The following is a 26,922-nucleotide window of genomic DNA, read 5'->3' as shown; positions in this document are numbered from 1 at the left end:
TATTAGAAGAAGTAAGTTTCCAGAATGCAGGCAGAAATAGGGGGTACAGGGAAAAATATTCTTGACTGTGAAGCACAACATATGCTAGTGTGAAGCTGAACAGCTTTCCATGTAACATATTCTAGCCAACTCATTCGTAACACCTGATATACCCATGGTTCCTCATTAGTTACCTGCCAACAATGAGCAATTGACTTAATATTATCAATTGTGTTCCTTTCCCCTCTCCTTCCCTCCCACCAATTAAGCATCTGTTAGTCATGAGAACTAATCCTCTTCTTGGAAAATACGGGACAAACAATGAGTTTTTTGTAATAAAATTGAATATTATTGTAAGTAGTCATTAAGGTGTCCTGAAATAAGGTGGAGCCACATTGTTACTTCAGGGATTTTAAGCACTGCAATTTCGCAAAGCTCCTAGGTAAAGGTATGCTGGTCAGGCCTGCTGGCTGTTGTGTACAGATGAGGTTTGTTAGAAACCCAAGACAGACTTGGTCGGATCAGGACTTCTCTTGTCCCATGTCTATTAAGGCCTAGAGCTAGCTGCCTTGAAAAAAAAAAGCCTTTTTTCATTCATCTACTTCTTCCTAAGGCAGGGCTAGCTGTACAGATGCCAGTCTCAACCAATGTGAATCTGCCTTTAGAAGCCTCGCAGCGGAGTTCCCACCATTGTCCCAGACAATATCCTCTGCTGGTTCACTTAAGCAAGTTGTTTTTTTTCCTAACCTAAGCCTCATTTGGTACAATTCAAGCTCACTGCCACTTCCTCTAGCCATACCAGATGTATAGAATAGCATTTCCTTTTAGCATATTTAAAGACAGTTCTCTGGTCGTCCTCAGTCTACCTTATAGGCAAAATACCAGTCTCTTCAATCTGTCTTCACTGTTGCATTTTCTAGACTTTTTGTAATTAATGTGCTTTTTACCTAGTATTACATAATGAAAGAATTACAAGATATTTACTTGTCATCATAGAGGGCTATAAAGTAAAAATAACAGTAGATCACAAAATTACTTTTTTTTTTTTTTTTTGAGGCTCTTTTCCTCTTCACCCCAACCTTTGTCATCTCACTGTCCTTTGATTTAATCCACCCAACAGTGAGGCCCTGACACTTGTCATAAGAGTTGCAGTGGAAGTTCCCAAGGCAAAATCTGAGATTAGCTAGACATGAAGAAAACCTAACTGTGATTGATAGACTCTTTGTGTGGATGCTGAAGAGACAGACATCTTATGTAGCACATTAGCACACTAGCTCTCAAAGAAACAGGGATGGGAGTGTGACTTTGTGCTCTGTCCCCTCGGAGCAAATGCCCATGTGGCTTCTGGGGTTGGTGACCAACAGGCACTTGTCTGTTTGGCTGGCGAAAACCAAGTAGCAGAAAACCTACAGAAAGGCAGAAAGCAGTTTTCTGTAGGAGAAAACCTGCCTACAACTGCAACTGTATTATAGGCCTTTGACAAAAGGCTCTAAAAGAGCCATCTACCATGACAGCCTCGTCTGTCTGGGGAACACTCGTCTTCAGCCGAGTCTCCCACAAGCAATCATAAATGCAACAGACAAAAGGACAAGTGTGTACCATCAAATTTTCAAGGCTATTTAATAGCTTTTTACCAGATACATAATTAAATGTGTTTCCATAAACACTGTGTTTCCATAAACATAGAACCGTGTACCAAAAGAAGCTAAAAAGTTTACCACAGAGTGTATCCTCAGCAAGTTTGCAGATGACACAAAACTGGGGGAAGTGCCAGATACACCAGAGGGCTGTGCAGCCATCCGGAGGAACCTCAAGGGGCTTGAAAAGTGGGATGGCAGGAACCTCGTGAAGTTCAACAAGAAGTGCGAAGTCCTGCACCTGGGGAAGAACAACTCCAGGCAACAGTGTATGAGGTGATCCTTCCCCTTCTCTTCTGCACCACTTAAGTCACACCTGGAGCGCTGTGTCCAGTTCTGGGCTCCCCAGTACAAGAGAGATGTGGGCACACTGGAGAGAGTCCAACACAGGGGCACAAAGGTGGTGAAGGGACCAGAACACCTCTCCTCTGAGGAAAGCCAGAGAGATGGGACTGTTCAGCTGGAAGAGAAGGCTCAGGGGGATCTCTCTGTCTGTAATGCCTGGAGGAAGAGTGCAGAGCCAGGCTTTTTTCAGTGGTACTCAGTACCAGGACAAAAGCAACAGGAACAGGCTTGAACACAGGAGGTTCCCTCTGAACATCAGGAAGCACTTCTGTGCTGCGTGGGTGACTGAGCACTGGCACAGGTTGCCCAAAGGGGTGGTGGAGTTTCCCTCCTTTGAGATCTTCAAAACCCAGCTGGACATGGTCCTGGGTAACTTGCTCTGGGTGTCCCTGCTTGAGCAGGGGGTTGGACCAGATGGTCTCCTGTATTGGGTTTATGTGGCTAGGTTTTGGTAGCAGAGGGCTGAAGGGGGTGGTTTCTGTGAAAAGAATCCAGCAGCTGCCCCATGTTACATAAGGGCCAGTTTCAGCCAGCTCCGAAAGGGACCTGCTGCTGGCCAAAGCCAAGCCAAAAAGTGAGGTTGTTTGTGCCTCTGGGAGAGTACATTTAAGAAAGGGGGAAAAAAAAAAAACCTGCTGTGCAACAGCAGCCAGGACAGCGAGGAGTGAGCAGCAGCCCTGCAGCCCCCAGGTGAGTGCAGCAGGAGGGCAGGAGGTGCTCCAGGCACGCAGCAGCAGTTCCCCTGTGGCCTGTGCAGGGAGAGGCCCCTGGTGGAGCAGGCTGTCCCCCTGCAGCCCATGGGTCCCACACGGAGCAGATCTCCACGCTGCAGCCCCCCCGTGGAGGAGCCCCCGGTGGAGCAGGTGGATGTGGCCTGGAGGAGGCTGCGGCCCATGGAGAGCCCCCGCAGGAGCAGGCCCCGGGCCGGAGCTGCAGCCCGTGGAGAGGAGCCCCCGCAGCAGGAGCAGGGGGTCTGGGGGGAGCTGCCGCCCACCCGTGGGGGACCCGTGCTGGAGCAGTTTGCTCCTGGGGGATGGATGGACCCCGCGGTACGGAGCCGTGTGGGAGCAGGTCTTGAGGAGCTGCTGCCCGCGGGCAGCCCCCGCAGGCTCAGTTCGGGAAGGACGGCATCCCGTGGGAGGGACCCCGCGTGGAGCAGGGGCAGGGAGGGACCGAGAGGGAGCGGTGGAGACGAAGCGTCAGGGACTGACCGCAGCCCCCATTTCGCATTCCCCTGTGCTGCTTGGGGGCAGGAGGTGGAAGAGGGTGGATGGGGGGAAGGTCTTTTTGGTTTGCTTTTCCTTTGTTTCTCACTGCTCTAGCTTGTTAGTAATAGTCAATAAATTGTACTAATCTCCCTAATCTGAGTCTGTTTTGCCTGTCACGGTAATTGGTGAGCGATCTCCCTGTCTTTGTCTCAACCCTTGAGCCCTCTGCGTTGTATTTTCGTCCCCTTTCCCTTTGAGGGGGAGTGAGTCGATGTGGTGGAGCTCAGCTGCCCACCTGAGTAAAACCACCACATCTCCAGAAGTCCCTTCCACCCTCAACTGTTCTTTGATTCTGCAAGTCTTGTAGGTAATTTCTTAGCAGAACAGATCACATCTTCCCAATAGCCAGGGGCCATTCATGACATGAATCATGAAAAGCACAGGACTGCAGCACATGCTGTTCACATTCAATTTTTCTTTGTCCCACATTGGCCTTCACCATTCCCTTAAACCTATGGAGATTATTTTCTATTTTCTTCAGTTTAGCTTACCATCTAGATTCTATCTGCCCGCTTTATGCTTTTGTTTGCCTGGAGCATTGACATACGAATGTGCTAAATAATCGTCTGTACTGGTTTGGCATCCTGAAAGCTCAGTGCCTATGGATCTGAAGCACTAGTTGGACTGTTCAGGGAAAAGACATTTAATGTACCAATATAATTTTGGGACTAAAATCTGAGATTGTAATTCTCATAATGGAAATAATAAAGATGAAAAGCATTGAGTTACTGCCTGTGGACAGGATGCCCAGACATAAGAATCACTCAACATTGGAGCAGAGCTACCACTAACTTTAGACTGGTGGAGGGGGAAAAGGAAGAATAAAAAAGTTCCCATCCAGAAAGCCAACAAAGTAAATCAAAAGAATCTCTCACTTTAATAGCAATTTATTATCATTAAAAGTAACAACAAGTAGGTTTAAATCCTTTTGTTTTAAAAATCTAGTGTAACACACAGGTCACTGTTACAGTTCTATGAAATCTATGGCAAAATTGCATCCCCAAATAACACCATTTTGCCTCATCTTCATAGGCATCCATGGTGTGTGTCACAAACAACATAGAAACAGACTGCTTTATACAGCGCTTGTGATAAGGATTATCATTAGGCCTCGAGATGCTACAAGTTATTCTGTAAAAACTATGAAGTATAACTTTACTTTTCCTCTTCGTTAATATTGCTGAAACAATCAAATATTTCACAGGTTTTGGTGAAGCCATAACAATCTTTTAAGAACTGTCTTCCCCCCCACCCTCCCCCACCCCCCCCATATTGCTTCTTTTCTGCTAAAGGCTTCCTCTTCCCCTCCTTTCGTGATATGGCTGCTCCATTCCATGCAGCAAAACTGCAGCAATGTTTGCAGTTGCTCCCCAGACAGCATTTCTTTCACATTCTGAAGCTAGTGCTCAGGTCTAGCACTTACCTTGAACATTGCTAACAGAATAACTTGGCAGTATGTAGTTAAGGAATGCTAAATGCTCACGTATTTATCTCCAGCTTCGTGGGAGCTCTGCAGCTTCAGTTAAGCTCAAGGTATTAGCATTACTCAAGATAGCTAACTTAGAGCTAATTCAGATTTGCCTGAAGGAGCAGCAGCCAGACACTGCTGGACAGCTGCACCTGCACATTACAGCTGCTCGAAAGAAAAGCCTGAACAACTCATAATACTGTTCATCAGTGCCTTGAAGAAGCAAAAAGAAACCCAAAAAAGTCTCCACATGCAAGCACACATGTTGGTGAAAAGGCAGGATGGTCTTTATTCTGTCAAGCATTTACTGTGCTTAATTAAAGCTTACAGTCTTACTCAATATTCAAAAGTAAGCTGAGGCCTCTGAGTGAAATCCTGCTGGCTAGCAGAAACGTGGTGAACAGAACACAGGTAAACTTTACGTAGTTACTCAAATGTGGCTTGTACATGATTTCAGATACAAAGGAAGATCTGTTCTTTGGGAACAGACTCCTTGGAAGGGCTTTTCTGCGTTAACTTCTTCACAGTATCATGTGGAATTTGGGAGCTCAATGAAAAATCACTAGGCAGTTTCTATACCAACTCGATCTGGAGAGTCGTGGGAAAAAGTATAACCACAATCACAGGATAAACGCATGTAGGAGGTACCAGATCACCAGATTCTATGAACAGAGTCCAGTTATCCTACAACAGCAGTACACACTGTTCTCTAAGCAGACCCACAAGCTAAACTCTAGGAAAAAAAGGAGGTGTTACATTTACTTGATTGTAAATACTTTTTTGGAGTTTGCTCTCAGCTGGATCTCTTGGAAAAACAAACAAACAAACCATGCTTAAAGCAAAACTACAAAATTCTGTTTATTCTAAATTACTATCTTGCTTTGTAAATACGTCTAACAGCTTATGAATATCCCACACTTACTCAATAATACCTTAAAGACTTAACTGAGGTAGCCACCACACCATCACCATACATTAACAATACCAAAACAGAGAGTTAAGCTCAACTAATATGCTCAAGAATGGCTGGTTTGCTAAAAACAACAGGGTTTGCTAATCAAGACATCATTTTCTGTCCTGCTCTTCTCCCCCTCACCCTTGTTTCACTTCCTGTTTCTCTTCTTGCCCATCTTTAACACACATAGCAACAAGGAAAAATTTAGCCTTCCAGTTCATTTGGAAAACATCACTGGACTTTCAATAGCAAATTTCCAAATGAAGAATCAGTGGATTTACCTGTAAATGAATGTAATTTAAAACACTGAGGGACAATCTCCAGCACCAACCATAGAATGACACATCAGGTGCCAGTTATATCATCTTCCTGAACATGCCTAGGTACTAGAAGCTGTGGAAAGATGCCGACATGGGCGAAACACAGAAGTGGTGGAAAGGTCCCTTTCATTTTAAGTCTCATCCAATACAATGTAAACATGCAAAGAATCACCTGTCTAATTGCTGTCTTTCAAGTACTCAGGAAGTTAAAGTAAAATGGCAATTACCTTTCCTCAAACTAAAAAGTACACAGATATGGAATATTCTTGAGCTTTCTAGTGGCATTCCCTTACATAAAATGAAAGTACTTTCAAATGAATTCTGTAGCTATGATAGCCTATATTGAAATACATCAGAAAAAGAATCAACTTTAAGGATAATTAATACTCTGGTAGGTTCGAAAATATTTCCAGATTTTTATTTTTTTTTGGTGGTCCCTATTCATAGATCTTTTTCAAGTTAATTCAGAACACCCTCTGCCCACATCCAAGTCAACCAGCCAATCAAACAAGAAATCCTCAAGTGAAAATCAAACACCCACATATCTAAGTTGTTTAATATTAGTGTTGCAAATATACAATCAGGTAAAGTTCTGTAAACATCCAGTTCTGAGTTCTTTTCTTTGATTACTGCCTAAAATCTGAGGGTTCTTTCTATTGGCCAGATTCTTGAATGCAGTTACAGGGATGCAAATGTCCAATATAGATATACTGCATTGACCTGAAGCGGCACAAAAATGCCACTTTCAAGGTATATAACCCACCAAATAAACAAGCTGAAGAGAAAAACCATGCTCCCATTGAAACACAGAGCACTAGCCAGTTTGGTGTGCATAATACTGGTTTCTCCATGTAGATCGTCTGGTGTGTGCATATTACGAAATATAAAAATAAAATTGTACGAATTGCATGCAACCGTACATAGTGCAGCTTAAGCAATACTGAGGTGTTCTCCTTGTTTTTGTGAAGCAAGTGGACAGCAGTAAACTGTAGGCTGATACCTGTAATGCAGTCCTTGGGTTTCTTCTTCCACAGAGATACAACACGCTACTTTGATTTTAAAAAACTCTAGCCCACAGCGGTGAGACATTAAACAATTTAGTCATGGTAACTGTCCTCTGAAGAGTTTCTGAAATTTCTTTATACACGTCTAAAGTACCCAAATGTATTTTTTCTTAGAAGTTCTTTACCAGAGCTCCCTTTTCACAAATCACACCCCAAAAGAGGTGTTTTCTGCTTTGATTACATACAATTGTTCATTAGATATAAGCAGATGAAGGTAGCTTATTACATTATAAAACTAACCTCATCATTATGAAGCTTTTGTAATACACAAAGATTCCAGTTAAGCATCACCACATACTAATTGTTCATACTTGTATAAGATGATCAGCTAGAAGCCATGAAATTGCAGTTACTGAAGCTGTGCACAGGCACCTTACTACTCCATACTTATAGTTCTCTTTTTAAAACATTCCACAAACACCTGTGCATCTCGGAGATTTTCATCCGTTTCATCTATTCAGCCGCTGTGTTACCACTTCTCGGTACATGATGGAGATGTATATCAGCAGGAGAAAAATGACAAAGAAATCATCCAAGAACCCCAGGATTCCAAAGAGGGCTTCAGGAAGAAAATCCAGAGGTGATGCCAGGTAGAGCAAAGCTCCAAGCAAGCAGAGGAATATTCTGATGCGAAACATCCAGAAGAGGCCCCCAACAGAAAACATCTCCCTGAATGCATGCCGCAGTAAAGTGGGCAGATCCATAATTCTTTCCATAATCTATCAAGAAACAAACCAAAGATTAATATTTTGCTTTAGCTACAGGTCCATGCTAAATGGGTCTTTTTTTCAGTATGAAGTTTCTATTACTACATTACAGCTTTGGTATCTCTTCATTTATAAGTATGAAAATAAAAAACAGTAAGATAAAACTCTCTGGATTTAATTTTGCTAGGTAAGAAGTTAGTTTTAGAATATATATGTTTTCAAGCAACAGTCAAACTGTATAACTCTATACAGTAAAATGTACATTTGCCTTACCACAAAATACATTATTATCTATTAAGAAGGGAAAGGAGTGACTATTAGAGGAAAACAAAATATGGAGAAATTATGAAACAGCAAACAGGGTAATTGGAATGATATATTGATCAGAAGGAAAGAGAACTAGGGATTCCTGGAAGTAAAAGAAACAATAGCTAAATTAGAATACATAGAATTTCTTCAGAAACACAACACCCTCTCCTATGGCATACAACCAGTGATTCTTATAAATCACCAAGGATCAAACTTTAAAGTAAACTAAAGAACCTTTAAATGAATCCATCCCTGGCTCCTTCCTTTTTTTCTTTTCTTTTTTTTTTTTTTTTTTTTTTTTTAGTATGATTCTGTCATCTTAAGTGAGGGACTGCTCAGTAGAAAATATTCAAGTGTTTGTTGTGAGGCTTGGGGAGGATGACCTTTGAATTTTACTTTATTTTTTTAGGTACTGATTCCGTTTCTACTGTACACAGAGCCATGACATTAAAAGGACTTATCACCAAGGCTGAAAAAATCCCCTAGAAAAGAATATTGTACGTGGTTAAGGCAAAATACTGTGTATAAATCAAAAACAAATTATCTAATTCAGGTTAGGACTTTAGTGCAGACTTCTGGGATGACCTTGGACAGTTACTGAGGACTAGACGCAGAGCCCAGAAACATCCACTGGAGCCTAAAATGTAGTTTCAATCTATTCTGGATAAAAACCATTCCTGTTTTGTGCTTTAGAACATGAAAAACAACAAAAATCCCTTCTCACAATTTTTTTCTTTTTGGACTGTAAATTTTCTTAGAAATGTTTTGTTACTATATCTAAATCCAATGAATAGGTGAAGACAAACAGTGTATCAGAGTTACTGGTATTTGTGTGCATACATCTCACTTTCCAAATCAGGCCGTGCACACAAAATAAAGGGGTACAAGGTTGATTTTCTAAAGTTCATAGAACTTCAACCATCTCTTAGCTATTCATCAAAAAAATCCTGTTTTCTTCACTCAGAGGGCAGAATAAAGACTGTAATATAGTCTTGCAGAAAAAAATACCAAAACAGCATACAGCTTGAAATCTGAAGAAGAAAGGCAGTAGAACTTCAGATTCTTCTAATCGATTTAAACAGATTAATCAAGCGAGTATTCTTTCCTACAACTCACTTGTTTCATTAAGTATTAAGAAAAGGGAACTCAAGATTATTAGCAGTTCTCACTCACAACAAAAATAGTAGTTCCAATATAGCAACTACAAACATATTTCAAGCTTGTGGGCTTGTCTTAACCATAAAAGCACGAGTTTCCTAAGAAAAACCTGCATAGTCCCTATACATGACAAATAGAAAATTCACATTCCATGGGAAAAAGAAGTCATCAAAAATGCTGTTAATCTCCCCTGAAATCACTGATGTCCACCCAAATTTACCGCAAACTTACAGATCTGGGTTGTCCCGAGAATCTCCGATTGTAATCATTAACATCTTGCAGTACTTGGGCTGCATCCTGCTGATCTTCACCGAAGAGTGGTAAAAACAATGTTACCTAGGCACAGCAGGGATTTTAGAACATGTGCAATTAAACACAGATATTGTCAATTATAAATGAGACAACAGTAATGTTCAGTTAACTATATAGAACAAACTTTGTTTTAGTTCAATATTTAGTAGCAAAATAAAATGAAAAATATTAATATTTAATACACGGTTACTGCTTCTAAGTTTCAACAAGTTTATTGCTTAAAACTATTTAAAGAATATCAATGCATTTTTTTTTAAAGTTTGCGAAAAGCAAGCAACAACAAACAACCCTCCTTCTAAGAGTAGCTTGCCACAAATTTTTCGCAACACCTAAATCTTTCATGTTTTAGAAGTGATTTGGATAATAAAGTTAATTTCACAAATTAATCTAGTTTTGTTTCTTAAACTCAAAATCAAGTAAAGCATGCACTGAGGCCATTCTCTGCCAGCTTTAGAAGGACGCTGCATTTCAGCAAACAAGCAACAAAATTCATGCTTCATGTTACAGACAGTTATAAGAAGACCAAAGAGAGTAACAGAAGACAGTGGAAAAAGAATAATAGCCTTCAGCTCTCTGGTAAGTACAGAGGATTCCCTTATGTTCTCGGGTTAATTATCATGCAAACATAAACATATGTGAAGTCATATTCAAATATATTTTATCTTTCTGCATAAGAGTTTCTGGAAACCTAAGTCTTGCATTTGGAAGTATGTTTAGGTATAAAATGCGTATTATCAGAGCAAGCAGAAAAAGTCTTTATTTAAATTATAACTATTTTTGGAAGTTCCCTCTGTACCTGCCCAGTAAATATACATCTTCAAAGCTTCCAAAAGCAGTGTATATCTCCAATGGCTGTTACTACCTAACCCCATTTTAAATCAAAAAGAAAAGAAAAACAGAAAAAGCAACGTTCAGAAGGAAGGTCCCCTCCTTTCTCCCAAGCACAAAACCATTACTCTTTAAGTTGTATGTTGAACAATATTTATTTCTGAGCTAATACTAGATTTAAAATGAAGCATTTATTACATTTCATGTCTATATGTAGAAGCTTAAAAAACAAAGCTTCTTTAAGCTTTCTCATATTAACTCATCTGTATCTGTGGAATGCTTCAAGAGACTGGACTTTGAAAAGCTTTTCAGAGCATAAGGCAAGGGAGGATCCTGTAGGAGTTTTTACAGCAGTCACACTTGGCAAATAACAGCACAAGCAGATCTATATTCAACTTCTAGCCCTGCCACAAACCTTCTGTGTGACTCATGTCGTTCATGTATATACACTTCCATTCCCCGTTCAAGTGAGACCTCGCTTTTCTTACCTCACAGGGGGTGAGAATGAATGCATAATCATGCAAGCAGTTCCACCCAATGTACTTATTACTCAGAGGAAGATAGAAGACCATCTATCTCCAGAGAAATATTAAAAAGCACTTAAAAGTATCTTATTTTCCTTTTTTCCATCTTTCTCACCCTTATTGTCTGTCTGTCTCTCTCTCTCTCCTCACTTGGTGTTGTCTAAACCCATTCATTCTCCCTCTAGCCATACATATTTTTCTTTCCTTAATCTCTCCTATGGTCACTTGACATGCCGATACACAGAATCAAAACAGGATATAATGTATGGGCAAGGGGGTGAAGTATGTTAGTAGCTTCCAATGAATTATATAACTCTGTAATTTTACTACTGTTAAAACACAGATGTACTTTTGTTAAAACAGACTGTGAGGCTCAGATTGAATGTTAATGAATTGCAAGGACATACTTCAAACTAACAATGTAAGTAAATTGTGTAGGAAGGAAGTAATATGCTTGCTCTATAAAGCTCAAATTAATAAAAACTAAAAATAGGAACAGAATAAGAAATTGACATGGATAGTTTTTGTTTTGGTTTGTTTTTCTGGCAAGGAGAACAGATGTACTTCTTAGAAACCAGTCATATTTTGACTACTGGCAGTCTTCCAGAACAGCCAGGTCTTTCAGATACAAGTTCTAGTTAAGAAGTTGTATAACATCACAACTAGGAAGCAGGGAAGAACCATAGTTAAGGTCTCATGATTTTCTGTTTTCATATACTGCTTTACAGAAAAATGGCTGAGTTATCAGTGCTGTTCACTTAAATTTGAGTTGCAGGAACATTCTTTATTTTTTTGATTTATCTGACAAAGCAAAATGTTTAAGAAACAATGTCCACCATCTATGTCTCACATATCCATATTCTTTCAGCTTCTCAGATTCCCTCTTCTGTCACTCTTAATACAGCAGTCCACATGTAATGCTTTTTTTGGTAAACTGTACAAGATGGCCAAACCATCGGGTCCACAATTACTTGAATTATTACCGTTTGTCTGCAGATTGGACAACGGATTGCACCAAGCCACGATCCATACCTCCAGTATGCAATAATGCAGGAACCTGACAAAAATAAGTTTCAGATGTTGACATTTCTGAGCTGAAACTATTATTGTATGAAATGATAAGCTAAGCACCAAGCAAAACAATGAAGATGTGTATTTTTGTATACGGCACTCATTGAAGATACCAAGAACCATATTCAGCATGACTAATGAGAAAAATCTTGAACAGGTTCACATGCATTATTAATTTTAAGAAATTATTTCCTGAAATGACAGAAAATCATTAACTGAAGAAACAAATAATAAAAAAAATTTCCAGTTTAAAATTCAGAAGTGACAAAAATATCAAGAGATGTAAAATTCATCCTGAAAACCTGGCTTTATCATCAGAGTTTCAATGGGTGAATCAATGTATGAAAATCTGGGTCCCCTTACTGTTTTCCACATTTATAACTTTTGTCTTTTAAATGACCAGGCATGGTAAGCATGATATATTCTGTAACAGTAGACAACCGCAGTAAAAGAATCCTACTGGGAAAGTGAAGGAGGGGAAGCAAAATGCTACATAGAACATTGATATATATTTATAAATTTGAACAGCTGGGCCTCAAAGAAAAGAAAATATTTTAATCATTGTAAGCTAGTAGCAACTCTTTAGGTCTTCTAAGAAAAACAAACAAAAAAAACCACCTCTGTAATAATGAAAACACCAAGCAGATATTTTTTGTTCTTTCTAAACCAGCTTTTTTAATGGTACGTTTCCAAGTGTATTTCAGCCTCTTCTGTTTTTCACTATCAGGAAGTAACGATACTCTCTGTCCATAATATATTTAAATTAAATGCATTTCAAGCCTGATACCATAGAAAAAAATCCAGCACATTATGAGAGTGACTATTTATTAGCATGCATTTTTTCAACACATTATATAAAAAAATATTTTTAATGGACTTGCAGATACGCAGTTAAAATCTAGCAAAGCTTTGCATTAGGGTAACAGTACCATTGCCAGAAGTTTGTATTTCTGTTCTGGTTTTATCAATGGGGTTTGGGGTTTTTCTTTCTTACCACAGAAGAGATGTCCACAGTTTGTTTCTATAGGAAATGTAGCTTGTTGCAAACAGACTGGACAAGACATATCTGTATAGAAGCGATGTCTGTCACCAGCAGAGGCATCCTGCTGGGACAAAAGAGAAATGGAAAATGTTAGAGATCCTATTTCTTATGAGAGAAGTCTGCTGAACTTCAAGTACATAAATAAATATATATGTTACCAGAAGTCAAATACTCAAATGCAAAACTATGTGAAATAAAATAAATTTCAATTCAAAAACAAAACATACTTAAATGCAAAAGCTGTTTCACCAAGAAACTTTTTTTTTTTTCTGGTGACGAGCACATTATTTTCCCCTCATATAAATATGTGATTCCATCCAATTAAAGACCACAAGACCACAAAAGAAGAACCTCCCCAATCCTTCACATTAAGTAGGACCCCCTAGATTAGACACACTGAAGCATGAATAACAACTTAGATTCTAGACTTTTACTTTATTATTCTAAATAGCTCTGGTACCTAAACTGTATTGCTTACCAACTGCACTATCTAGGGTTCCCAAGGCCAAACAGGGACATCAGTTTGTTTATTTCACTGTGGTGAAATGTGTTTTCCTCCCCATTTTGCCATATTTTTCCTCCACATAAATAAGCATTCTGGTCAAAAATCTGTCATTATTTCAAGTACTACTATGATTAAAGACTCTTCTGAACAGTCTCCAAGAAGTATGGGTTCTCTCATTCGAGGGCTGGGACTCAAAAATTACTGCTAACATGGCCTAGGCATTAGATTCTCTCCTACACGTCGGAATTGGGTGCAATTCCTGTTGCCCAGCTCCAGCTGTTGTGCCATTGTTCTGCTACACAGTTTATCAGTTTAAACATCTAACCCCTGTCCTGTGGCAGCAAGCTGTTCTCCAGATTCCTTTTCCTTAACACTAAGTTTCCAGGAACATTGCAGGAAGCACACAACACAATCTAACATACTCCACCTTGTGGCAAAAGCTGGTTTGAAAAAAGAACCAGTCAAATCTTCAATTGTAGACTTGATTTATCCACTAAAAAAAAAAAAAAACGACATCACCTCATTCTTAGATAAATTTTAAGGATGCCTCTGAACAGTAAGTAAGGTCTTGAAACTTTCAACACTAGCTTCTTCCAGACCTTCAGAAGAGAAGTCTACACTACCCCAAACCAGATAGGTGAACGATTTCAACACTTAGTAAAGTACCTGTTCAGTTTGAAGCTGCTGTCGAAGAGCTCTTACTAGCTCTTGATTTTCCGGGTGTATGTTCTGATGTTCGTTTCTGTGAAAGGAAATATAAGCAATAAGAAAAAACTGAACACTGTGAACCAACACTAAAAAATAATTGATTAGAAAACAATGAAACTTAAAAAAGGGGGAAAAAAACATTCTTTCCTGCTATAAGGGATTTTAAAGGAAGTACACAAATAATTAAGGAAACAGTACATTTAGTGTAGATCCTAAAATTACTCTGGCCACTTAAAGCTCTACAGCAGCAAAGTTTTTCAAATAGAGGCTCCATAATCAATCACTAAACCATATTAAAACTCAATTTTGTCATGAAAAAAAAATCAAGCCATTAACCTGCAAAAAAGTCAAGCTGCTTTAAAGATATTATATTCATCATGTAGAAAAAGTTTTATTTTTTCTCTCCATTCCAGTTTTTATGTTGTTGCTTTACTACAGAAGCTATCATCGAGTTTAAAAATCCTTACTACTTCAGATTTATCTGCTATATGAAAGATTAATCCACAAGATTTACATAAGAAGGGGTAGGCAAACTCTTAGCTTTAGAATGTTGACTTTATGTAACTATCAGCAGCTTGGATATAAAAAGAAATCACTGCAGACTCTACTGGCAAGAAAACTACAGGTTAGAAACACCAAGATAAAAAGGAATCAGAGGGAAGGGACTCACTGAAGAAAGGAGGCTGGATATATTAAGAATTCAAAAACACAATGGGAACAGGATTGGAATTAGAAATTATGCAGACAACATTAAGAGATGTTGAGTTACAATAAATATGAGTCAACAACACGTTCAGAACTGCAAATTTCTGTGTTTTATTTATTCATATGGATTTAACTGGTGATAAATTCTGCTCAGCACTGTTGAAATCTCAGCTGGATTGTGTCTTCCATTTTGAGCTAAATGCATAAAAACACGTAGAGAAATTGGAGGAATTCAGAAGAGATTTATAAGAACTACTGCCCACATAGTTCAAGCATTAGAAAAAGACTGAAGAAATGGGAGCTTGTTTAGAAGACTGCCTATGGAGAGAAGAGGGGACAGGATAAGTCTTTTAATCTATAAATATGAGCAATGATTTTCCATAGTTATCCAAGGTTGGTGGAAAAACATTTGTAACTACTAAGTGTACGAGGCCAGAAAACTTTACCTCAGGGTACTGTGACTTATCTTTGACTAAAAGTTAAATTGAAGAACAGGTTACTCTGATTCTAGGGATGATCTAGGCAGGCTGATCCTGTGTCAGAATTAAATGGCTGAATTTTAAGATCTTTTCTGGCTGCAGATCTATTTATGTAACTTCCTCAGTGGCTCCAGGCACATCTGCAATATTTTCCTTCATTTGATGTGAGCAATCACAATACTGCATACTACTGTCTTTAATGTTTTGTCTTCTTCATTCTTTTTTCAAAGAGGAACAGACAAAACCCATATTTTCATGCTAGTAACAACCTGATTATCTGCAAAAGGTATATTTATTTAGCAGTTAAGTGGCTGACATACGAAGCTTATATGATGAGAAGCTTACATTAAAAGCTTTCTTGTTCTCCCTGGTTCTCCACAAATCACATCTTGTAGAAGTTGTCTGTCGTGCAAATTATATGTTTAACAGTATTTTCCTGTTTAGACTCTACAAATTAGCATGCTTTGCACCTTCAGTTTGCCAGAACTTTGATATATATTGAAATTCAATGCAAATCACACACAAGTGGAAGGTGTGAATTATAAGCCAGTTTATCCCGAGTCCTTTATAAACAACTAATTGCAAATTTCTTACCAGATTGTTATCTAAAAAAAGTAGACAAAGTTACCAGGGCAATACTAGCATATCATCCTTATGCAAATATTACACATACGTGACTTTAGTCTGGTACCACACACTGTGCTCAACACATGAGAGTGTTTGTAGAGGTACAGTGTCTGTCACCAATGCATAAGATGGTTCAGAAGCAGAATACTACACAACGTCCAGGAAGAGACAGGCATAGTTCAAGACATATCCCACTCAGAGCTTCTGTTGTGCAGTTAGTGTGAGAAAGTAAGTTGGAATAAATGAGAAACAGTATGGTGCTTTGTTAATTAAAGGCTTTTTTTTTTCTGGCCAAACACAAGCCAGAAAAAAAAATAAGTTTAGTAAGCACTTTTCCTCATTTCTGAGTGTTAGCACTCCGTAACTTGAGGAAAGAAATCCCATGAGATGGCAAGATTTTACTATGCCTCATGAAGGACCACACCAAACTATCATTACCAGGAGAGGAAGGCTGCCTACTCATTCAGTGTGTGCTCTCATGTAGGCAAAGTGAAGGCCAGCACCTATGCAGACTGATATATCACTGCACAATGATTGCCATTGTTCTTTTTCCAAGGACTAAAATCTGACTTCTGCTGACAATACTGACTTAGTTTTATAAACAAACCTTACGCTGGAATAGAAAAAAATAGACAAAAAGAATAAAACTACAGATTCATAAATATGGGTTTGCTAATTCATGTAGGACATGCTGGGAGTCTCTGATCCAAAACACTGGAGGGTCAGACTCTCTTTAACATGTTTCATAAAATAAATTTTCACAATCTCATTTGTAAAGTGGTAATCTACTTATTTTTGAAAGATGATGGAAAAAAACTGACTGCATTTTATCAAAATGTACAACTCAGAGACATTAAACAAAGTATCTTAAAGAAATACTGAACTGGTATCTCACTGAACTAAACACCTGCAACTTGATATATATGTTAGTTATTGTTAATAGATTTCAACACCAAAAGTTCAGCACATGCCTTGATATGATGCCTCATTGCATTTTCCCTGCTACAAAGAAGTACAGCAACCGTATCCCTCAGCAGTTCTTTTCATATTCCATTTTTCTCCCCTCCATATTTATCTGTGTTTTCTCCCCTGCCTCTAGTTCAGTGCTAAATAGGTATTACTGTTATTTTGTACTGTACAGATTTTCCATTGTACTGTACAGATATTGATGGTGACAATACAAAAGAGGTATGGGGAAAATGCTGCTTAATACAGACAATTTTCAAAGGTTCCAGAAGGCACAGCGGGTATCTAAGAAGATGCTGGTAAGACCTTCAGTAGTCAGTCGTACTGTGTGGAAATAAGCTAGTTTCTAGCCTTCTAAACTATTAAAACTTTGTGTTCAAGTTCGTTTGCCATTCCAGAAAATAAACTGTCAAGGCATGTAACAGGATCCACAGATCTTGTTACAGCTCATTCCACTGCACAGGTAAGATCTAACTAGCCATTTTCTCCTCCCTCAAGTAACTCTTCATCATCAATGTATCATCTCCCTGAATGCCCATCTTGAGTAAGCTCCCACTGCTCTTGCTCACTGCTGACCCTCCTTGCTTTACTCACTTTTTTTTATGTTAACTTACTTTGCATTATGAAGTTCAAAACCAAAATGTTTAGTATTTAACTAAATGCTTCAAATGCAAGTCACGTGCTATAAAAAGTCAACATAAGCACAAGAGGGCAGAGAAAAGGCAGCTGAGGGAAGAGAGGAATCCTGAAGTCATCTGAATAACTGAATACAGGCTTGGCAAGAAAAGCACTTTGATGTGCATTCAATCCTCTGAGGTTTCCGTGCTATCTCCTGGTCATGAACAGAAGCACTGCCTTGCACTTCAACCAGGCTTTTCCGGTCCTGGTATCTTTCATGGCCTGCTCTCAAACACACCTTGCCCCACTAATACTTCTCACAAGGACACGTTCTCCTCGGTAAGCTTCATAATGCTGATGCATCATTAAAATTTAGTTTTCTCAGATATTAAAACCGCTTCTGTATTCAGAAGTACACAGAAGTGTTAAAAAAAGACATACAACAACAACAAAAAAACCAAAGTAACAACAAAAAAGCCAGCGTGAAGCTCAGATTTATTCTCCCAAAAACACACAGGCTAAGATATTTGTTAGGTTGCAAGGAAAAACATTGGAACTACAAATAAGCTTTTATTAATTGACCTTTAAAATTCTTTATGGAAATGGAAAGCATGGAAAAGCATATTAAAGTCCATTGTTTTTCAAATATACACATTTATAAATAAATCAGTCTGTTCTTTTTTTTTTTTCTTTGAGAGTTCAACTAGCATGTACATTGAAGGATTCCATTTAATCTTATTTGTGGAGTCATTATTGATAAATCTTTGCTCAGCAACCAAGTATGACACAACAGCCATACAGACTGTGAACTCAGTCATTTTGAGTCTTAGGAAATGATGAACATATGAAAATTTTACTTTACTTTTGAGAAACGCATCATTTAACTCTTAACTGTGAATTAAATTATGAACTCAGACAGGCAGTTAGCTAAATAGAGTAAGTGATCAAACAATCATTTCCTTAACGTCACAAAGTAAGTTTTGTATATGCAACAATCGGTTGAGAAAGTTAGAATTTGACAAACTCAAGTACGTTGATTAATTCCCATCAACATATTCTCACCTTAAAAGCGTATATACCAGAGCAGCAATGAAAGTGAAACTGAGCACAACTGCCACCAGTACCTGGTCACTTATTCCTTCTATGACTGAATCATTATCTAGCTTCAAACTCTGAACTTCTGCCTGGTGACTGGCCATCACAGCTCTAAAATGTAAAAAGGAATATATATGTATACATGTATAGAGAGAGACATACACACACATACAGACATACATTCTTAAACAGTTACGAATAATACGTATACGTATGTATTCATATGAACAATAAACTCTTGAAGCAAAAGATTACTCATTGCTGGGAGAAAAATGGTAAAAGAAGAGGAAACATGCATTTTACCAAACAGCTTGCTGCAGAGGACTACAAAACATTTGCCTTGCACAGTAGCAATAACTGCATTGAGATATAAGGTCGTCTTTTTTAAAAAAAACAACAAAATCAGTCACATACTTTACCTGAAAATCTTTATCAGATATCTTGCTTAGGGACAGGATACCCTGCTGTATTTGACATATTCTAAGGATAGTTCATTTGTAAAAAGTATGACTCAACATTATCAAGATTTTTTGTTATTACATAACACATCATTGTTGCTAGGCTAAAACAATATACATTTTAGAAACCTAATTTATTCCCCTTACCTACATGAATAAAGAAACAGGAATATTTGCATCACAGGTAGTTTTAGAGTGTTAAATGGCCATTTGGATGCACAAAAACCATCTGATGAATTTCGTATTTTATCTGCCTTTTCTATGGTTTCAGCTGGAAATATGGGAAAAGCTTGAAAGAAAAATAGTACTTTCAGGCTTCCCTAGTTAAACTTATTTGTTTTATACTCATTTCACATATACAAAAATCAGAATGACTTGCCAGCACTAATGTTCATTAACCTGCAGCTGAAGACAAGGAAAATAAAATAGTCTGCAACATGCTGCTAAATCACTCCTGTTCCAATCAGGAAGTGAAATGAACTACAGCTGTGAATATTACGAAACCAGGAAAGTGAAACTAAGTCTAGGAAAAGGTTAAAAAAAATGCCATATTAAAGATGTGTCCATACACATTGGAACTATTTTTCATACAGATTTGACATAAAAGCTCAGCAGCATTTTACAAGGTCAGGGAAGACAGGTGTCATTTACTTTACTTCCTACTCCAGTGTGGGTGCTTTAAGCCTGCAAACTTTCATCAGTGTCTCTTCCTAGTTCACAGCCTGTATGTGACTTCTGAATTTGAACCCTGCAGTCTAGCAAACATCACTACAAAAGACATCGTCTGGTTCTGAATTAATTGCAAAAATGAAAGGGAACACAAGCCATGGGCATTTTAGAACCTAACTGTAATGCACTACCCTGGCAAGATTTCAACACACCAGTCTACTGCTAACAGAAAAATGTCATCTTTTCCATAAGATGACTACTCTCACTCTCCAGATCTGTTCTTGTAGGAGTTATAGAGCTTTTTCCAAGCTTTGTTACATTTGTGGGAGCCACCTCTGCAGCAGCAAGGCAAGAGAAGCTAGTATATTCTAACATTACTATAAAAGGGGTAAGTGGGTATAATTAAGTACCATAATAGCAGAGAAAACATGGAGCATGAAGGGTAGATTCCTTTCATTGTTCTTATATTTTTGGACTTCCACTGCGAAAAAACAAAATGAAATAATGAAGCATATATGAAGTGGAACATAAACTAAGTTACCTAACCTGCATCTCAACCTGAACTGAGACTATTATTCCTGTAACTATAGTCATAACTTTTGCTAATGACAGCTTTTCACCCACAACTGTGTCATAATCTAACTACTGAAATGTTGATTAATATTTAGAAAGAATAAGTTTTCCTAAAGGTAGAACACCTATGACTCATCAAGAACCATGTTTGAAATAGGTCAATATTGACCCAGATTTCATACATACTAATGAATAAAAGTCTGTATCTTTGTGGAAAGGTCTTACGCAGGATCATGACCCTACACACAAGGAGCTACAGCATTTCTGTGTAGCTAGTTACGCAATTAGATTGCTATACCTAAAGCTGTGAGGCTAAGGTACTGTGAAAGTCTTCTGATCATCAATTCCTTGGTGCTGAGGGTCTGGATTTCTAGGCGTACTGTCAAGCCTCAGCTCAACATTCCCAAACTGTACACTTTATTTCTTTTAAATATTCACTCTCGAAGAAGCGTCTCTCTCTTACAATACATCATTCTGGGACACCCATTTTCCACAACTGTGTCTCAGGCAGAGTGCTGTTATTTTCATGTTTTCTCTCCTTAAGTACCATCATCACTGCACTAACCTTTACTGTCACACTGTCATTTCTGGGTTGACCACTCCATATACTTACAGACGTAAATGGCAAGGAACTGGTATGTGATGATTTCTCCACAGTCCTGCAACAGCTCTGTCAGAACAGACCAACACACTAGTAACACCTACACTTTGTTAAGCATTAATCATTTTTTCAGAAATACATATTGTGTTCGAGAGACATACAGATGCTCTGATTGCCCAGCACCTTTGGAAGGTAAATGTTTCTCTCTCTGACACCTGAAAGGCTTCCTGTATCAGTGCTTGCTTGGTGTACTCTGAATCCAACACATGAATTGTCAGTATCACACAAAATGAAAGGAATTTTCCTGAACAGCCTCCAAGGCTTCCACTCTAGAGCTCCCTCTCCTTCTCTTCATGCTCCTTGCAACAACATCCTTAATTCTTATCTATTTATCATTACACTGACTACATCGTCATTTCTGCTCTTGTACTTTTACTGAAATACCCGACTGTGGTGCCAAGGTTAGCAGGAGAAAATGAGTATGGAACAGAGATTCTCACTTTCTCTTCCTCACCACACACAATCCCAATTATTTTTCTCTACTTCAGATGTTCACTTACCACATATGACTTTCCCAATGCCCATTTTAACACCAACTTACTGCCCAACAGGAATTCCTGCACAGTTTTGCTTTTCTACATAAAAGACCGCTCCTCAAAACACTTTGTCTTCACTAATGTATCACTACTGTCAAGATATACAGGGGGAAGTGGAACCTCTGCCTCCTAAGTCTCTCTCCTTGCTGCTTCTATTACTAAATTCTAGGGAAGATGGGCTATTAATGTTTAGGACTCACATTCATGTCTTAACTTTAACATGTTTTACTTTCTGCCTCTGGACAGCAAATGAGTGCTGTGCACATTCCCCTCGTTACCTCTAGCACTTCTTCTGAATCAAACCATTGCACAAGAGGGCTGACACAAATTGTGTAGACTAAGAAATATAAAGAGAAGCTTTTCAGTTCAAAAGATCAATACATGCTTTCTCTGATGAGTCATTTAAGCCTCAGTAGACACAGCAACGATCTCCTCCTACTTTATCTCTGTGTGAGCATGTAAAAAAACAAACAACAATGGCTCCAAGGAGAACACTGCTGAAATATACAATGTGAAAACTGTCTGGCTGAAGGAGGAAGGAATTTTCTGATCTCAAGCCTGTTTACAACATTTTCCAACAAAATGCACAGAACTGCAAGCTTGCAGTTCACGTTTCTTCAAGTGCAACCACAACAGCCCATGAACACAGCTGTAGTGGTTTGTATGCATAATAGACTAGCCAAGGCCTAACATTGCTTCTAAAGAATCTTGCCTTCCACTGAATGAGTAGGTCTAGCAGCAGTGGTCTTTCAGTCAGCACAATTAATAAGCAAGCTATAGGAGACTCAGTCTTAAATGATATAATGAAGTTATCTTTTGTGACAACCAGTGCTGATGAGGACTAAGGACTGAAGTTCACAGGGAAAACTTCTACAAGAAAAAACTCTACCTATCTCTCCCAAAATAATATGCACTAGTAAGTTGATGCCATATAATAGCAACTTGATGTAATTTGCATTGAATTATTTTCTTCAACCCGTTTACTTTGATCCATTACATTTGTCTGGTTGTGCAAAAATAACTGTATTTCCTCAGCCTGTTCAGATCAGTCTTCGAGACCATAGGCTCTTCAGGCATTAAATAAAGTTGTTCATTCTTCACTATAGACTTATACTACTGTTTCTTTCCTTTTAATAATTACAAAGGTTTGAAAATTTTCATGCTGTGTCTCTGTTCTTTTATACAATAAATTAGTTCTTGTCTATTCTAGCTTTTTAAGAAAACTGTCACATTAATATAATGACTTCAGTTAAAACAGGCAGTAATAAGAAATAAATTAAATTTTAAGAATTGACCTTTGCTTACACTTGGAATTATTTTCCTCTTTTAAACCACTTAGCAGTGAGGTAGCTTTTTTACAGGAGAGCATAACCCCACCTTGTCTTCCAATTAAAGGAAGAAAAACAAACATCTAACATCTAAAATCATCTAACAATTTCAATCCCATTAAAACTGGATGGTATACAATCAATTTCAGAATGACAAAAGTACAGGTTGCAAAGTTTAAAAATCCAACAAAAACACTTGGCCTTTTTCCTACATTCAGTGCAACAACAGTAACAAAACAAATAAACAACAAAATTTCCAGTTTAACTTTAAACTAGTGGCACTTACTTGAAATAAAATAGTAGGACTGCCTAGTAAGGAAAGAAATACAAGTAGTTATTCCTCTCTTCCACTTGGCTTAGCTAAATTACAACGGGACTTTGCAGCACAGTGCTTAGATGGGGATCAGATTTATCTGCATCAGGATTCTTTATGGTTACAGGATGTAAACAACCTGAAATAGACTCATCTGGCCACAGAATGCTTCAAAGTAGAAAGGAATGAAACTTTGTAAAATCATGCTGTTTTGTTTGTAAAACAACATTTCAGACTACCCACCTGCACACATAATCACTTTGCTTGTCCTGTGTTTTGATGACTGATTACAGACAGAAAGCAACACTAATTTACAAACATTTCATATAAGAACCTGCAGGCCTTGAAAGGTACATTTCCTTCCACCTGATGGTTATGTATGAACAATACATGCAATTTTATGCAAAAGAAGCAAAATCATGAAGAGCAACATTGCAATTATGGTGGTAGCTTTTATTCTCGGAAACACATACAGATAATACTGAAATGTGGGGGCACAAAGACCCATAATAGCGTGGATGCATTACCTCTTTTTTTTTTTTTTTTTTTTTTAAGATTTGAAAAATATTTTGAAGGCTTTCGTGTACTACATACAGCACAGTTAGAGCAATACCTACACTATGGTCTGCAAACAAATGAAAAATATGTTATCTTATGTCTGCCACAATACATTATGTACTTTTTGTGAGCTAACCAAAATCAGAATATCCCCATAGATTTTCTATAGGAATTGTATTTTCCAAGTTCAACATGAAAGTACCACATGCTAATATACTCCTCAAAAGACAGAGGACCCACTACCAAAGGAATATGCTAGCTCAGAGAACTAAGAGGCTCTCGTCATCTCAGAGAAGTAAACAATGAGATAACACACAAGCAATACTGCTGTGAAATACTGATTAGTAATCACGAGCAACGTTGACTTTGAGAGCAGGGTACAATTTGCTCAGCATCTGAAAAATATGTTGGGTAACAACATGCCCCTTCAGGGATGGGCTGGGAGTGAACTGAGTAAGAACAACCATTCTACTTCATTTGTATTTCTGCTATTTTCTTCTTGTTGCAGTACTGACAACCACCCTCACTGCTTGAAAAAAATTTATAAAATGAAGACATCGGTGGTGCCCACCACCGTTGGAACCTACAATACCGATTGCCTGTTGTCTTTTAGTAGTAGAACCATTATTCCCTTTTTCCTTGCAAATGCTTCTTGCTTTAGAGAGAATATGTGTTCTCCAGGATATGCTAATTCCTAACTAGTAAAATACTACTGAGAAACACAGGCTTATAAAATGGAACTCTTGGAAAGTACAGGTTATTCCTGTGATTCTGATTTTTGTTAAGTCTCCAGAATTTTCTTCCATGGTAAAAGGAACTAAAACCAAATAAATTGATTTCATTTGTATCACCAGGTTTCCAATAAGTGACCTGCTTTAAATAACAAAATCGATGTTTAATTGTTTGAAAGTAGTAAAATGGAGCATATTTATTCTGTAAAACCCTCCCCCATGCGTATCAGCTTATATTGAAATCTTTAAGGCATGAATTTAGCTCTTTTGGTTTCACTGAAGAGAAAAACAGACACAAGGTCCCCCAAATAAAGACAAATTAATAATTGCTAAGTAACTATTGAGACCTTTCTTGTCAGAAGTTATCCAACTACTTCCAACTTCATGGTAGTAGTAGCTCCTGGACATTGTCTGTAGTTGAGAATAGGACTTTGCTAATGGATTTGAACCACCAAGCTGGATCCTACAGTTATTTTCACTCTCTTTCATGCAGGATTGAAGGGCATGCCTACACTGCATTCAGGAAGCGTAATGACAGCATGTGTTACGCATGTCCAATGAACGTCAGTGAACGTACAAATAGTATTGAAAGTACTTTAAAGTTAGTATACTGAAGCTGGACTTTGACATAGCACTGGACATATGAAATGTTTTAAAAGAGAAATTTGGTAATGACGGTGGGTGTACTCAGAAAAAGTCGTTTTGATGACGCAGGATTTATTAGCTTTCCATTTTTGTGAACGCACACTTATTAGCAAAAAGCACAGAATAATCTCTAGTACTAAGTATTTCCATAAGTTTCAAAAATCAGGAGGAGACAAACCAAAAGGCACAATTACTAAGGCAAATAAAAAATAAAAGTGACGTACAAATTGACAAGATATATTCTGTGAGAAGGTTAAAACAAACTCAGGAACATTAGAGTAGGACTTCATGCAGTCTGTTAATACAGCATTATTATGAGTTAGCGGCTACTTTGGAGTCATGAATCTGCTTAGCTGGTACAGCAAACTTATAGCCCAACTCAACCATATTGTGTTCAGTTATGCTTTCATCGTCGACCACCAGTACTTACAGGGTAACGCTGAATACATTTATGCGCGAACATAGTCATTGCAAAAGAGAAAGAAAAAAGCTTAAACAGTCTTGGTAGATTTAGTATAAAGCCAAAATAGTGGACAGGGCAATTTCAGTAGGGGAATAACACACATTTCTTCATTATATGTTAAAAACTGCCAAACCAAGGCACTTGCCTGATAAAGCAGGTCTCTGCAAGGTCAGAGGTCAGCAGCGCCTGTGGCGCATCTTCCCTAAAAAAAAAAAAAAAAAAAGTAGGTATTTTGCTTTTCCTGCTGGAATCCCACCTTGCAAGTTAAAGATGCAAACTCCAGATGCAAATTCCGTACAGGAATATACTCCCAACAGAGCCTCCAAACATTTTCCTATGAGCCTGAAACCGTGCAGCATTCCTATTTGGAGTATCTGGATGACGCATGACCTGTGTCAAACAGCCCCAAACCATGTCTGGAACTGCTGCATAAGGCTAAAAGAGATGGAAAGGTATGGAGCTCTAAGAAACACGGAGGGCAGAATTGGGTTGACATGAAGATGGGAACTTGAGGAAAGGCCTGTCAGTGCCTTCAGTTGGACAACTAACTTTTCTGGGCAGACAGGATGAGAAAGGAAGTAATGTTGCTTAATTATAATAGTTTACTGAAATATGGTAGTATTTCAGCTAAGGCTGGAAAGGCTTTTTTTTTTTTTAACTTAGATAGTTTGAAAGTGCCCCAGAATTGTTCATGGTGGAAAGCAGTGCTTCTGTACGCAACCTCACATCCCCAACAGCACGACAGAAAGCGTTACCCTGCCTGCTTGCGTCAGCGCCACACGAAACTGAAGTTGCATGTCGCGACAGCTGACAAACCGGGGCGGGACACCGGCACACCACGGGGGATCACAGCCGTGAAACACCGCTCGCCCCCCGCTCCAACGAGAGGAAAAACCCCCGAGAATAAACCCCGAGGAGAATAAGAACCCGTCACGCGGAGGCTGCTGCGGGCCGTGCCGAGCCGCGGGCCCGCTACCGAGCGCTGGGCCGTGCCCCTCAGCCCGGCCTGCCGCCACCAAGCCCCTTCTCCCGGCGGCTCTCCCTCCCTTTCCCCCCTCTGCGACCGGCGCCCTCCGCCCCTACCGTCCCGCCCCGTCCCCTCACGGCGCTACCTCAGCTCCTGCCGCTCGCCAACGGCCGCCAACGGCCGCCCCGCCCCGCCCCGCCCCGCCCCGCCCCGCCCCCTCGCGTCGCGTCTGGGCCCGGGACCGTGTGGGCTCGGGGCGGCGCAGGGCGCATGCGCGGGCGGGCGGCTCTCTTCACCCCCCCCCCCCCCCCCCCCCCCCCTCCCGTCAGG

At 39.0% G+C, this 26,922-nt stretch overlaps 1 protein-coding gene across 8 annotated transcripts; it reads right to left on the bottom strand.

The window, feature by feature from the left end:
* Nucleotides 1-4,966: 4,966 nt before the first annotated feature.
* On the bottom strand, nt 4,967-26,875 carry RNF170 (ring finger protein 170). Of its 8 annotated transcripts, XM_040542142.1 has the most exons (9): nt 26,738-26,875; nt 25,771-25,827; nt 20,228-20,298; nt 18,658-18,801; nt 14,159-14,234; nt 12,940-13,051; nt 11,858-11,931; nt 9,442-9,546; nt 4,967-7,755 (listed from the first exon to the last, which is right to left on the bottom strand). In XM_040542142.1, exons 4-9 carry the CDS (start codon nt 18,792-18,794, stop codon nt 7,486-7,488), a joined length of 774 nt encoding a protein of 257 aa, XP_040398076.1. In that variant the 5' UTR covers nt 18,795-18,801; nt 20,228-20,298; nt 25,771-25,827; nt 26,738-26,875; the 3' UTR covers nt 4,967-7,485. The 8 variants fall into 8 exon arrangements, with proteins under 8 accessions (XP_040398076.1, XP_040398082.1, XP_040398079.1 ...); XM_040542148.1 differs by lacking the exon at nt 20,228-20,298 and having other exon boundaries at nt 26,738-26,869; XM_040542145.1 differs by lacking the exon at nt 20,228-20,298 and having other exon boundaries at nt 12,940-13,048; nt 26,738-26,845.
* Between the last annotated feature and the right edge of the window lie 47 nt (nt 26,876-26,922).

The sequence above is a fragment of the Cygnus olor genome, chromosome Z, assembly GCF_009769625.2.
Source record: "Cygnus olor isolate bCygOlo1 chromosome Z, bCygOlo1.pri.v2, whole genome shotgun sequence".
Classification (NCBI taxonomy): domain Eukaryota; kingdom Metazoa; phylum Chordata; class Aves; order Anseriformes; family Anatidae; genus Cygnus; species Cygnus olor.
The sequence above is the reverse complement of the archived record's forward strand: the minus strand, read 5'-3'. Positions and strand labels throughout refer to the sequence as shown.